Source organism: Neodiprion virginianus, chromosome 4 (genome assembly GCF_021901495.1).
Source record: "Neodiprion virginianus isolate iyNeoVirg1 chromosome 4, iyNeoVirg1.1, whole genome shotgun sequence".
In the NCBI taxonomy this organism is placed as follows: domain Eukaryota; kingdom Metazoa; phylum Arthropoda; class Insecta; order Hymenoptera; family Diprionidae; genus Neodiprion; species Neodiprion virginianus.
In genome coordinates, this window is record NC_060880.1 from 30,106,925 (window position 1) to 30,120,312 (window position 13,388).

General features: G+C 36.2%; 1 protein-coding gene across 12 annotated transcripts in view; it reads right to left on the reverse strand.

Moving 5' to 3' along the window:
• Positions 1-13,388, reverse strand: part of LOC124302658 (HEAT repeat-containing protein 5B) — a 77,174-nt gene that overhangs the window by 16,070 nt on the left and 47,716 nt on the right. For 10 of the 12 annotated variants that reach the window (XM_046759035.1, XM_046759036.1, XM_046759033.1 and 7 more), the window contains one exon: positions 703-880. In XM_046759035.1, coding sequence (XP_046614991.1) covers positions 703-831 — 129 coding nt within the window. In that variant the 5' untranslated portion in view covers positions 832-880. Of the gene's footprint in view, positions 1-702; positions 881-2,286; positions 2,307-10,636; positions 10,752-13,388 lie in introns of those variants that run through there. The other 2 variants (XM_046759038.1, XM_046759039.1) reach the window with 2 other exon arrangements.

Below are 13,388 nucleotides of genomic sequence, written 5' to 3' on the forward strand. Positions count from 1 at the left end.
ATTGTAATTTCGTAGCGAGATTATTCCATTCTCGTTTTTGTTTTTCGCGTGTACAATATCTAATGTAGACGCCATTACAACCGACCAAAATCATCATTTAATGCACACTTTCGGGTACCTTACATTATTTTAAAGAGTGCCTAATTCAATGCGTGTAGAGCAGTGCGTAATCTATCATTATATAAAGATTAAGTGAAATGATAACAGCAGTTAGCGTTATGTAATTTTAAAGTACCGTATAAAAAATCACGGTCATCCTCTCGGTAACGTCGCTAAAAAGTGACATCAAATTAACGGTCGCAGCTGTGTAATAAAATGCACCTAAAGAATGACTTCGTTTGCAGAAATCGATAATTTTTCGGCACAATATTGCGTAATATTCGCACGAATATTATATCGGCACATCAGTGTTTTCAAGTAGCAAGATCGCGTGATATGATGATAGACGCATGATGCGCAGACTCTATTCTGCCTCGGCAACCTTCTACTGACTTTCAGCGTTTCGATTTTGCAATAAAAGTTTTAGAGTAACGCAAGTATGATTTACAGACGTCTATTTTTTCTGCGTTCCGTACGTTTTTCGCCACCACGATGCACAGTCTCAACTATTTGCCACTTGTCGAACTAGCATCGTTAAGCGTCGAGCACGTTCTGAGGATTTGTCAAAATTTCAAAGACCCTTAAGGGCATCGCTTGGTGTACCTTTTGCGCCGCGACGAGGACTTTGTCCAGGAAACGCAGCCACTCGAATACGAAGACGGGCCGCTTGGCCTCTGGGATTTGATTTAGCGCATCCTCGTTGAGGGTGAGACTGTGACTCAGCTCCATCATTGTGACGGTCCCTCCACCTCTGTCCACTCTCTCAACGCACCCTCTTCGTCTGTAACAGAAGAAACCGAGTAAAGAATAAGCGTCACGGAGATCTTGACGTAGATATCAATTTCCCCATCATTTTCCATCAAACTCGATGAATCTTGCTTCGTATCACTTTATTTACTTCTAAACAGAGCAACGATGAATAATAATTAACGACGATGGAAGCCTCGTGCCACCGACTAGCTGTGTAATCGATCCATCAATCTGTTCTGCGATCTGCTTACACGACACAGTATAGCTATAAAAATTTACATCCCGAGAGATCAAAGTTCACGAAAATATAGGTAAGGCGTTACTTTTAACATAATCATGTTTATCTCTTTGTTGTATATAATTTCATTGAACAAAAAAATTCCACGTGGCGAAATTACTGCAAGTGACATCTGTAAGTCAACTGTTTTGTCAATGTCACAAACTTGTACGGCGACATTTCAATTATACATTTATTTATGTTTCTTATAGCGTAAGGCATAGTTATCGTGACAGAGAGTTTAGCATGTCAAAATTTGTTTTGCAGCTATTTCGCTTTGTAAGACAGCCCCTGTCTCTTGTAATACTCGCGCGGGATAAACTGTTTCGCATGATTTCGAATTTGCAATTGGAAAAAACACCGTGCCTAATTAATTATCGTACCTATACCGAACGCTGTCGAACGATAAAATTTATGCCAAATATTGTCTCAATCACTCGTAAAAACATGCTCACTCATTCATCCCAAAACAATGTGTAGGCTTTGTACGTTTATAGCTTCCTGCACGATAATACGCTGCGTGACCGAACGGAGCGAACACGTAGCTCTACAACTATGGTTTTAAGGAAGAGCAGTGGTAACCGGTTTTATGGACACTGAAATGGTGGAGGCTTCTTATACTAAATCGTGGATATTAGAAGTAGGTATGTACAAATTAAATATACAGTATGCAGCCTTGACATTAAGGCAAACGTTGCTGTTTTTATCCAATAAACGTTAAAACGCGAGACGTGTCAATGAACGTTACGCGTGAAAACGATTAAGGGATATATGATTTTTGCTTAATTATCGTTTATTGAGAAAATTGTCTTTAACGCTTGATTGGCGCCTTAATTATCGTTCATACTTATGTCTCTCGGTTTTCTAACTTGTATAATCATACGTTATATCGTATTTCGATCCTCATATCCGTTTTCAAAACGGAGGATATGTCCAAAGTCACGTGCGGCAAAGCAATGGTGGCCATTGAAGCGGTGCGAAAGTATACATATACTGTATGATACAATCAGAGACAAGTTTGAAGTGAGATTACAGCGAGCGGTGTGACGAAGTTGTGCGAAACGGGCATGATGTATTGCCTGCGAAATTAGCGCGATTATATACAACGGTATATAATTCATAGTTTCGGCTCTGAAAAACAGTAGTGTAATCATACGTACCGTCATCCTTCAGCAGGTTAGGTGGAATTCAAATTTTTTTCGTACACATCCTGTTCACCGCAAGGTCAACACATTTTTCCGAAAACTAATGGCGTAATCTCCCTCATGATATTGCGGTATTCGATATAGTGACACTTTTCAACTTGTTCCGCGACATATACCATTAATTCATACTACGTTGCAAAGATACGATAATTCACAGGAAAGTATTATTTTTAGAGGTGTAAATACAAAGTAAAATAAATTCAAAGTAACGATAATCTCTGGCTACCTATGTTTCTAACAGAATTTCATGCGGTGGAATTATAGTTACGTCATCTGACAAATTCATGCAGAAATTCGGCAAGCCATACGCCCGAATCTATCTCTAACTTCGCAAATCAGATGATAAAAATCTTTAGAGTATGGGACGAATTTTGTCTGAGAATATTTAATCGCGTGTAACATACATTTACATCGTGGAAGATATTGCGAATGTAGCGTTCTTCGATTAGTCTTTTTCGATTATAACGGGTTTTACAATAGTAAATAACCCGAGTCATTCTAAATTCATCGTATTTGGGCGTTATTTTTGAAAAACAATAAGGAAAAGGAATACCGCTCGACAGTTCCAAAATATTCATTCGGTTTGGTACATATACTTATATAATAACTTTCAATGGATCGCAGTATTACTCGTAATGTTATATAATAAATACCCATTTAAATAACCACAAATTTATATTAATTTACATCATGATTAGTATCAATTAAAAGCCAGCTCACCTTGTAATTATGACAAGTGTAATTTCATATACTTTATAATAAGTGTAACTATACTGATAATTTGTGTTCTGGTGTTAGTTTCTCTTTTTATTATTATCCTGGCTGAGAAAAAAATGTATTGCGACAAGACGGCGGTATATTTATACTATCTTAACTATACGGATATAACAAAAAACTAGGACTGCTTTCGTGAAACACTTTGACACATGTAACAGCAAGGAATGTTCGCGTGTAAAAATACCAGGTACGAAGTTTATCTGCAACCTAATACATCCTACATTTTGACGGGAGTGAAAAAAATTAAAACAGGTGCAATACTTTGTCTTGTCATTGCGTTTTGAGCGTTTTTTTTAATGTATGACGACCGCTGCTATAATGGATAGGTTGACAGGTTAAAAGCTAGATGAGCGATTCAAAACTACGATCAAAGTTCGAAGGAGATTTTCGGCACTTCCGTACAGTCTTACCCCCTGATTTGAAGGTCGTGTATGAAGGCTGCAGGATGATTGCTATCACCTGATTTTTCTCTGATTGAATAAACCGAAGGAAAAGTAAACCAAGTCCCCAATTTTTATCGAACTCAAGCTGATACGTACAATTTTTACAATTTCAGTCCAATTACGAGATCACGTGTAAAAAAAAAATACGTGAAATGTTGTCGAAGTACATTTCTGATTCTTTGGGTGAAATAATTGGCACTGACTCGACATTTTTACAAGATATATTACAGGGAATTTGACAGGCCGACAGGTTGAATTCTCACAGAAGTATTTGGTCAGGAAATTTTTCTTCATTATATTTTGCAGCGTTCGTATATTATTCTGTGAATGCATTAATCACGTTAAACGAAATAACGTGTGATGACGCATGATATATAATTAATAAGTTTGAAGATCTTATTTTTCATACGAAAAGTATCGAATTATACAACAGAGGCAGATTTTCACGAGAAGAGAAAAAATTAATGTTAATAATAAATAACGTAACCAGGTTTTCCCTGACGCGATCACAAGAAGTCTCTGTATTCATAGAAAAAGATAATTTCTAAAAGCTGAATCGCTGCAGGGCAACGTTGTACAAAGTTGGCTAGCACTTTACCATCGCAAATAAAATCGATTATAAGAATAATCAGAATCTCATGATTGCAAACAAAGCTGTAATTACCTGCAAATTAGTTGCTACCATTTTTGAACTTTATGACTTGTAAACGAGCTTTCATATTGTTCGATAATAAGTTGATTAATCATATTTGCATATTCAATTGATACACGAAAAGCTATTCGGACATGTAATTTCGATGCAGAGTTTGCTTAGGGTAAGACCAGTTTGTGATGAAAAAAAAAAAACAGCACAAACAGTTTGCCAGATATTATTTAGCACTGCGATTAGAGCGAATATGATACTTCGGATTTAAATTATGTTATTAAAAAACAGGTCGGGATGAAAGATATTTTTTCAACAAGTGTGCGTGTTCATTTGTTAAAACTCTATTCAGCCTTGAATAATTAGCGTTTCATTATACGGCTTACATCGTATATTTGTAGACCCTGTGGACATAATAATGATAAATGATACCCAGATTCATATCTTCCAGTAATCATATCTTCGGACAAGTTTGAAAATTTATCGTTTCGAGACGGTTCAAAACGAAGGTGGATAACTCATTAAGAGCCGTTGGACTTGCGTATATACACATTAAGTGTAATAGCACCGATGCGTACGAACAAGTTGAATAAGGTCATTTGCGTACAATATATAGATATTCGCAATAATAAGAGGGTGAAGGGAAGAGGGGGGGGTTAGCGATAAAAACGACATTACATTTAGCCCTTGAATTATTTGACTGTCTTTTCTCGATATCCATCGCAATCGCGTCATTGGTTTAACTTTGTTTTCATTCCAATCTCAGACTCTTTCTTGGATCCGAGAATTTGCTCCCTTTCCATATGCGGTCCTCGATTGCCTTTTTCTCTACCACCCCCCCCCCCCCCCCGCCGCTCCCCCCCTCCAATCCTTTTTTTCTTATTTACCACATTCCGCCGCTCTTCCACTAAGTTCCTTATACAGCGGGGCAAAGTATACGCGATGTGACTGTTCAGGGGCGATAAAAAGTTTTCGTTTATATATATTTGCTTTTACAACACCGAATCGCTATGCAAATTCGAAAAAAAAAAAAAAAAAAATTTCAAGACACTAAGACATTCAGACTCACGGGTCTAAAAATAAGTTGAAGAGCAGCATCAAGTAGTTTAAGATAAAACGCATAATATTTTTACTGTGGTTAATATTGTTAAATAAGTTTGATTAAGAAATTGATACGTTCATTGTACGCATAAGTGCAAAAAGGTATTATTTATGATATCATTTATTCAATCGATTTTCACTGCGTGATAATTTCTGATTAAAAAAAAAGTAAAAAAAAAAAAAAAAAACCACAAAGTCCGTTCAATCTCAAGCCGTGCTAATATTTTCGATCTTATCAATTACAAAATTTATTACCATGAAATCATACTTGCGCGTTAATGTATGGGATTATACTTATAGCATGTGTAACACATCGAAAACTGGTATCGTGTGTTGGAATTTACTAAACTTTTCACCGTGTACCTATTTCAGACGTTATAATAATGGACGGAGTGTACATTCTTACCGTTGGTGGATACTAATATGAAAAAATTACGCTTAATTTACACCATGAATAATATTCCTCATTATATTTAGGTGCGAAACACATTATTTGCATTCGCATTTAAGTAATCTACAACATACTGCATGAACCGCCAAATTAGATTCTAATATTTCGAACGTAACAAACATAGAACAAAGTGCATAGCATAAATGATGGTAAAGAAAATGCAATATAACAGGTTTGCAGCACCGAACGAAACGATGGCGCAACATTTTGCGTCTGGAAATTGAAAAATAACTCATAAAAATAACTAAAAAGATAACTAATAAATAAATTTATAGCACAACAGGAACTGATAAAATTTAGTTGTTAGCTAATACAAGGCTGTAGCTCAGCTTTGAAACAAACTTTACGAATAAAAAAAATTTAATTTCTCTATGGCTACATAAACATATAATATTGAAGATAAATCAAACTCACACATATATAAATACTGCGAAAAATTACGTTGCACGCGATACATTCATTTCGCTCCTATATACATACACCTAATGTTGCAAGTGTCGAGTTACGGGTTATTATTACAAACCGAATTTCTTTCGCCTTCGTTATTTGTTTCATTTTGATTCGGCATATGCAAACGTATAATTCCCTCAATTAGTGACGCTGGCACTCGTCACGATGATTTGCACACAACCACGTGTATGAATTATCAAGCTAGGTATACAATGCTCATTCACCGTGCAATGGCATCGTGACGGAGCAGTTCATTCGCACCAAACATACGTCATGTATATTCTTTTTGCAAAGCATTTCAACCACTAGAAAATCATGTCTTTCAATTAATTTTCAACTTTAGAAAATTTACTTTTAATTATTACAAGTAATAATATGTAATATATGTAATTCCATTTTAAAAGCACCTTTTTTGAGCAATAAATAAATTTGCTCAAGTTCTCAAATGTTACCGTACGGAGTTCCGTCCGTTATATAAAACAATTATTATCCCCCGCCAACGGTCAGAATTGGATTTCTTGCGTGTTAATTAAATGGCGAATACAAAATCTCGATGCTGCACCGCTTAAAAAAATCGCAGACTATGATTTCACGAAGTGGAGGATCGAAAAACCAAATCAATTATTTTTTGAAGCAATCTAACACACACGCACATACATTCGCATCGAAAAAATATACGGAGACCATATTATCTTCGTCAAGGATTCCAGTTTTAAGAGCAAAAACAAATACGTATATAATATCGGTATACCGAATGGTGTAATTTTAATAAATAGTGATTATACGAGCTTCGTTCGAGGCTAGATTACGGAATGTACGAATGGGATTGTACAAATCTTTTCTCAACAATTATTTTCATCATTCCAGAGCCACATCAGACCAAAGAAGCAGTGAAATCTAATGAAAGAAATTAAACAGACGACGCTTTTCAAACGACCGCGCACGTAAAAAATCATCCCGGCTATACGAGCGTAGATCCATTTCGCACTTTTATTGTACGGTTCCGCAATTCCAGACTCGGGGTTCCGTGCACAGAAGATTCTCGCATATAGATACTCAGACGTGTCGCGCAACCCTTCATTCGTCTGCGCTTTAAACACTCAGACTACGGAAACAAAGCATTCTTGCTCTGGAGGGAGGCAAACACAACGCTATCCAGCCGTAAGTGCACACAAATATACCGACGTATCTACATAGAGGTGCAATTTTGAAACTTGCGGGAGAATGGAAGACAAAGGGGTGAAAGCGGAAAACTGTCTGACCGTCAAAATCGTCGGGGGTAAAATAAGAGATATGCCTTTGTGAACGTTTGAAATGAATGAGCAAAATTTTCGAGTAACATTGTCGAGCTACGATATTAAACAAACAACGCGAGCTTTGAAGTGTTCTTGCGGTTGTTACCATGTCTACGATTATTTTACAACCATTGAGCAACTTTTGCAACAAAAATTACGTATATATTTTATTTTTATTTTTCTTCCATCCCTGCAATATATAATATAATATCAGACAAAGATATTCAAACGTGTTCATTTGCCCTTTGCAAATCACACGCCAGCGAAACTGGTTTCTGAAATGAAAATAAATTATAGCCCGGGTCGTTGGTTGACGTACACAAGCATAAACTACATCTGCGCACCTGCTCAGCCATAAAATGTTTAACATCTGATTCTTGCCTGGAATCTGTAATGTGCGAAAGAAAAAAAAAATTCAAACATTTGCAACTAATAACAATATACTAAAACTAACATGTATATTACGAAATATTATTATCCCAATATTACATGGATACCGATATACAGTTATCTGTAATTATATACTTTGTACGGACAAATTTTGCGACTATTTTTTATCTATTTTTCATATCTTATTTCTTTCCGCTGCATACTCGTCCACACTTAATACATAATCCACGCGAATAGAATCGATTCAAAATATTTTGGTTACTCATTTGTAATTATTACAATGACTAAGTAGCGGCACGATAACCTGCGGACCTGCCAATAAGTCTAGCCAATTTCCCGTAAATTTTATATGCGTAGTATTTTTCTTGTTAATCATGCGGTATTTCAGAATTACAATCAGCACCCGGTGAAGTAAACACAGAAATATGCCTGTAACGGATCTCACACGCGGGAACAAATTATGAACATCGTCTTAACGTTCATATGTATTAAAGACGTACGTCAGTAGCCTACTAAACAAGTTTCACGGTAGCATAGCTGCCGAGTGTGGAAGGAATACGACTGATGGAAAAAAAAAAAAAGAATTCGAGAAGATGTATATTTTTTTAGACCCAATGCCCGGGGGTTACATACCTGCGTCAGTACAATATTTCCTTGCTAATTACTTATTAATGCTGATTCGGAGATTTACTCATTTGCAAATTTATCTTAGATCCATTTTTGTTATACTTATTGTTATTTTTATCATAATTATTATTTTCAGTCGTCCAATGTACACTTGGTCGAATGAACGTGCAATTTTTTTTTGTAGCGGCTTTGTTCTAGAAACTTTCGTATATACATGTAACCATATAACAAGGTTACAACGATCAACCACTCTGGACATTGAATGACCCACCGTAAGCTTTGTTATATAATAATTTAACAGTATGACAATGGCTGCAGATTTGTTCTCAAAAATACCTAGTTTGAAGTTTACAATCTTATCAACAACGCTTGCGTAAATCTTACAAGTACACATTGTCAGAGAATTCCTTGTAATGCGCAAGCTGAACATCATTATAAATAAATACATTGAAAAAAAGGAAAATCAATTGAAAGAAATAATACAAATAAAATTACTGCGTGTAAGAAAAGAATCGGTGAAGAAAAACATGGATATAAATTTTTAGTAATGGATATTTGTGATACGTAAAGTATGTAAATTCGGCAAAAAGAGAGAAGTAATGTAAGGTGGCGGTGTTAATTCGCAGGGTAAAACTTGGCGCGCTGCTTACGATACGTCTTTCAAATACTTCGGAAGGATTTTGGAAACATACGATCAGGGTTACGCCCTTGTCATCGTTACTCAGCCCGGAGTGCTTTCCTACCGACGTCAAATACCGTGTCTCGTTATCACGATCGTAATTATACGCCGTTTCCGACCACCTAGAATAATAAATTCACCAATCGCCGACACATTTATAGTCATCGCGCATATTTTTCTGTTCTATGATTAAACGAGTGAGTTTCGGACGATATTTATCACACGCGACGCTGGCGAAGAGAAAACAAGACTGGACAGAGCTCGACACCGTTGACCAACGATAACTCATCCGCAAAAATTCGCGATTGTAGCGATTTGTAATATCGTTTGCCATATCTCTTCTTACACGCGTGATATTACACGGCTCATAATTTGTCGTCTAAAATAGCGCAATATTACGTACGTGCTCTACGGCTTTCGTGAATATATATTCAGCAGATTCGTAACGAACGATATTTTTCAAACAATCAGAAATGGTTATAGTTGAATAGTCGGTAGGTAATACATTACGTTCGGATAACGACGATCCTTAAAATATACGCGTAGAATGAGATTCCCGCATCACGCGGATACGCATACGTGTTATAACTCATACTTTTTAGAAATGTGACACGAATTGGGAAGACTTCTCATACGTACCGATATTCCTATTTACCTGCGAGGGAACTGAGGCTGTTGTTGATATCATACAATTATGAATCGTTTTGCGTGTATTTTTTGACAACATTCGGTAAAATACGATCGAATGTTGATTTTTTTTTTTTTTTCAACCATATTTTTCACAGGTAAATCCGGTTTATGAATGACAATCCACGCAATTGTTATTTTTGTATCTTTATTTCCTCAGCGGCATTGTTGCAGTGTTCAATTTATATGATTCTCACGCCAGATGACAACGACCGCAGTCTCTACATTATTTTTCAATATTTTCCCCTTCATTCGCAAAATAAAAATATTATAACGCAGCTGTAATAGCTATAAGTTTATAATTTAGTCATCTACAGGCGTGTTTTGTTATTGTCAAAAATGCAATATAGCGAAGAAAGTAATAAGTAAAAGAACCATATTTTCTCCCCTCTGGTTTGCAGCTGAAAAGCCTGGATCGCCCCTCTACACCCTATCAAATTCAAATATTTCCACGCAATTTTACTGTATTCTAATCATGTTGATGAATAAATAAAACTGTTAAATAGTATGATGTGCCGACCCATACATTCCACCGAAAACTGGTTTTTTTTTTTTTTTTTTTGCTGCAGCAGAACGACGTGGTCTTCGCCGAATTTTCGCCTCGCGAATTTTATTCCCGAACCTCGAGTATACAGGATACATAACGTATCTTGCGCAGAAGTGCAAAGTAATGGAAAAATATAATAATGCGAAAGTACAAAAAACCGACACAATGAGTTATCTGTACCCTCTGATTTGTTTTCAAGATCAAACAATACATACCGTGTGTATGAAAACCTCAATAGCACATCATTCGACGGCGACTCTCACACTTGGAAACGAAATTAAAAGTGGACGAAGGCATGAAATAAAAACGTACGCATATGCGTATTAAATATGACGTTGGAATACTGCTTGAAACTCATATAAAAATTATAGGAAACGCGTTCCAGCTACACAAAACACAACTAGCTGATTATATCATAATACAAAACAGGAATTTTATATTAATAATTTACATATCATCTCGCTATTATAAATATATGTATATGTATACACAATATACATATATTATATTGGCATGCCCGTACAATGACAAGAAGAGATAGCGTTAAGCCTCGTATAAACGCGGGAATAAAACCGCGTGTAATAAACGCTGGCCTGATCATCCGCGGCCATTGCAAATGCGTAGTGCGAAATTCTGCGTACCCCCCCTCCGATCGTGTTCGCCAAATGTACGAGAGTGAGGTTCGGGTTCTCTCAGTTATCTTGGTCGCATAAATCGACGTCGGGCGAGGGCTTCTTTTACAGTCATACAAATCCCATTAATTCAAGGAATAATTGGGAGGGATTCAAAAGTCTTCCGCATTCGTCGAACTACCGATGATTGCATATCGTAAATATCGAATGAGTAAAATTGACCTGCACTTTCTGCATTTTTGCAGATATTTATAAGCTACGATATACCTGTATTTAGCGACAGAAGCGCACTTGAAAAACTCGCGAAGAAGGTTTATCCTTCGACTAGTTTTTACCTCATTCATTTTATGGTATGTAGACACATAATCAACCCCGCGAGGCTAACGCATTCTTCCTGGTAGTGCAGAATTTTTTTTATACACGCGTTATTCTCACTGCTGCGGTCGGATTCGCACATCAGGATCGTAAATCGTTTTATCTGCATCTGTAAGCGAGTAAAACTTGACGCGATAACTGGAATCAACTATGAGCCCGTGTCTATTAATATTACAGATATCAATTAACCTCTAGCCGGCACCTTTATCTGTTATAATATTGCTGGTACTTTGGGGTCGTTGTAGACCCCGACCGAAAATTGCTGGCCGTAACTAAGAAATTTAATGCTTTTACTTGAATTTTTTTTTGGGGGTTATTCACTCGAGTGTCTTTTACAAGATAAAAAAACGTCGCCATGATATTTTTTAATTTTAATCGACCCAAAAGTGCCAGCAATGTTACGCCTGATAAACGCGCCAGCTAAAAGTTAATAACTTCAAAGAATACGGAGGTGATGAAAAATAAAATATCCAAGAAATTATTACGCAAATATGCAACGTGCCTGAGGAATTCAGCTAATTTTATTCGATCAATATTTATTGCTTAATCATTCATACATAATTACGCAATGATAGTCCGGTTCGTTGGTGTTGCACGATTCAAGTATCTGTACTAATAGTACTAATACTAATCGCAATTGTAATACTCCATGAAACAAAGAACAGGAGACAAGGTAAAAAGAAAATTAATTGCAATTTATTACTGGTGAATTTAGCTAACTTCAGTTGTAGTGAAAAAAAATAAAAAAAATCATCCGTTGATCTCCCTAATCCCGGAAATATTTCTTGCGTCGCGTGATGCATTATGCTTGGAGGTTAGTTGTTGAATGATGATTGAGACCGCCATGATGGAGTATGGGAAAAAAAATTTCGACCAACGTGTTTTTCACAAGCACTAATACGTTGTAAAGTACCATCTCCTGAAGCACGCTGTTAATAAGGCTCGTAACTATTTATTTTCTTTTCCACACATAATGGACGATTGAATATTCGCATGCTAACATCCTCGCAGCGATTTCCAATGAACAATTATCGTTCATTCAAACTGCGTTTGATTATAGCACCTTTCCAAATTCCGAGAAAAAAAAAGAATACAAAAATAAAATCCTAATAAATAACATACACTTAAAATCTCTTTCATTTTCCAAATTACTACACTTTCAGCACTGCAGATTATGGCTGTCCTATACGTGAATCCATATGAATCCAAATGAAATCGTTCGAACTATTACGTTCGGCAAAGCTTATCTAATTATATTTACACCAAAGTTTTAACGTACTACTTCTCGTACGGCAATTTTCTACGCTTTGTTTTTTAGATGCGAGGAATGCCGCCTTACCGTAATAAAATGCAAATATATACGCAGCTCGGGATAAGCATCAATTAAGATCACACGGTAAGAATGAGTAAAATCACGCACGGGATGTAAGAAAAACTTAATCTATTCGCGAACACTAAAGTTTGCCACGTATAATAAGCCGAGATGAGGGTATCTCCGTGTTGTTTTATTCAATCATGCCATTAGTATTAACATTTTTTCTAAACCACCGTTTTTCTCGATCTTGTATATTTTGTACTTGTATATATTATTGTTTCTGCAGTCTCTTACGCATTTTCTTCCGTCAGTTTTTTATACGCTCGAGCAGAAAGTCAAGATGATTATGCAATTTTAAAAGGCGTAATTACGAGTAGTACAAGCAATTGAAAATACTTTTCGTCAATTTAGGTCGCTACGTCACGTTTCACCATTGTCTTTTTACAATTTTATATAGAATATTGCGAGAAATTGTTTCAACCTGTAATGACACACTGTGCAAGTGATGCAACGAGAACCGATTTGAGGTGTTCATAGAATGTATGTTGCCATCCGGAAACATTGGTCGTTGCATCGAATTGTACGTGAGAAACTTTTTTTTTACTTATTTTTAGAAACACCCGTAAAATATATCAACTATTTCGT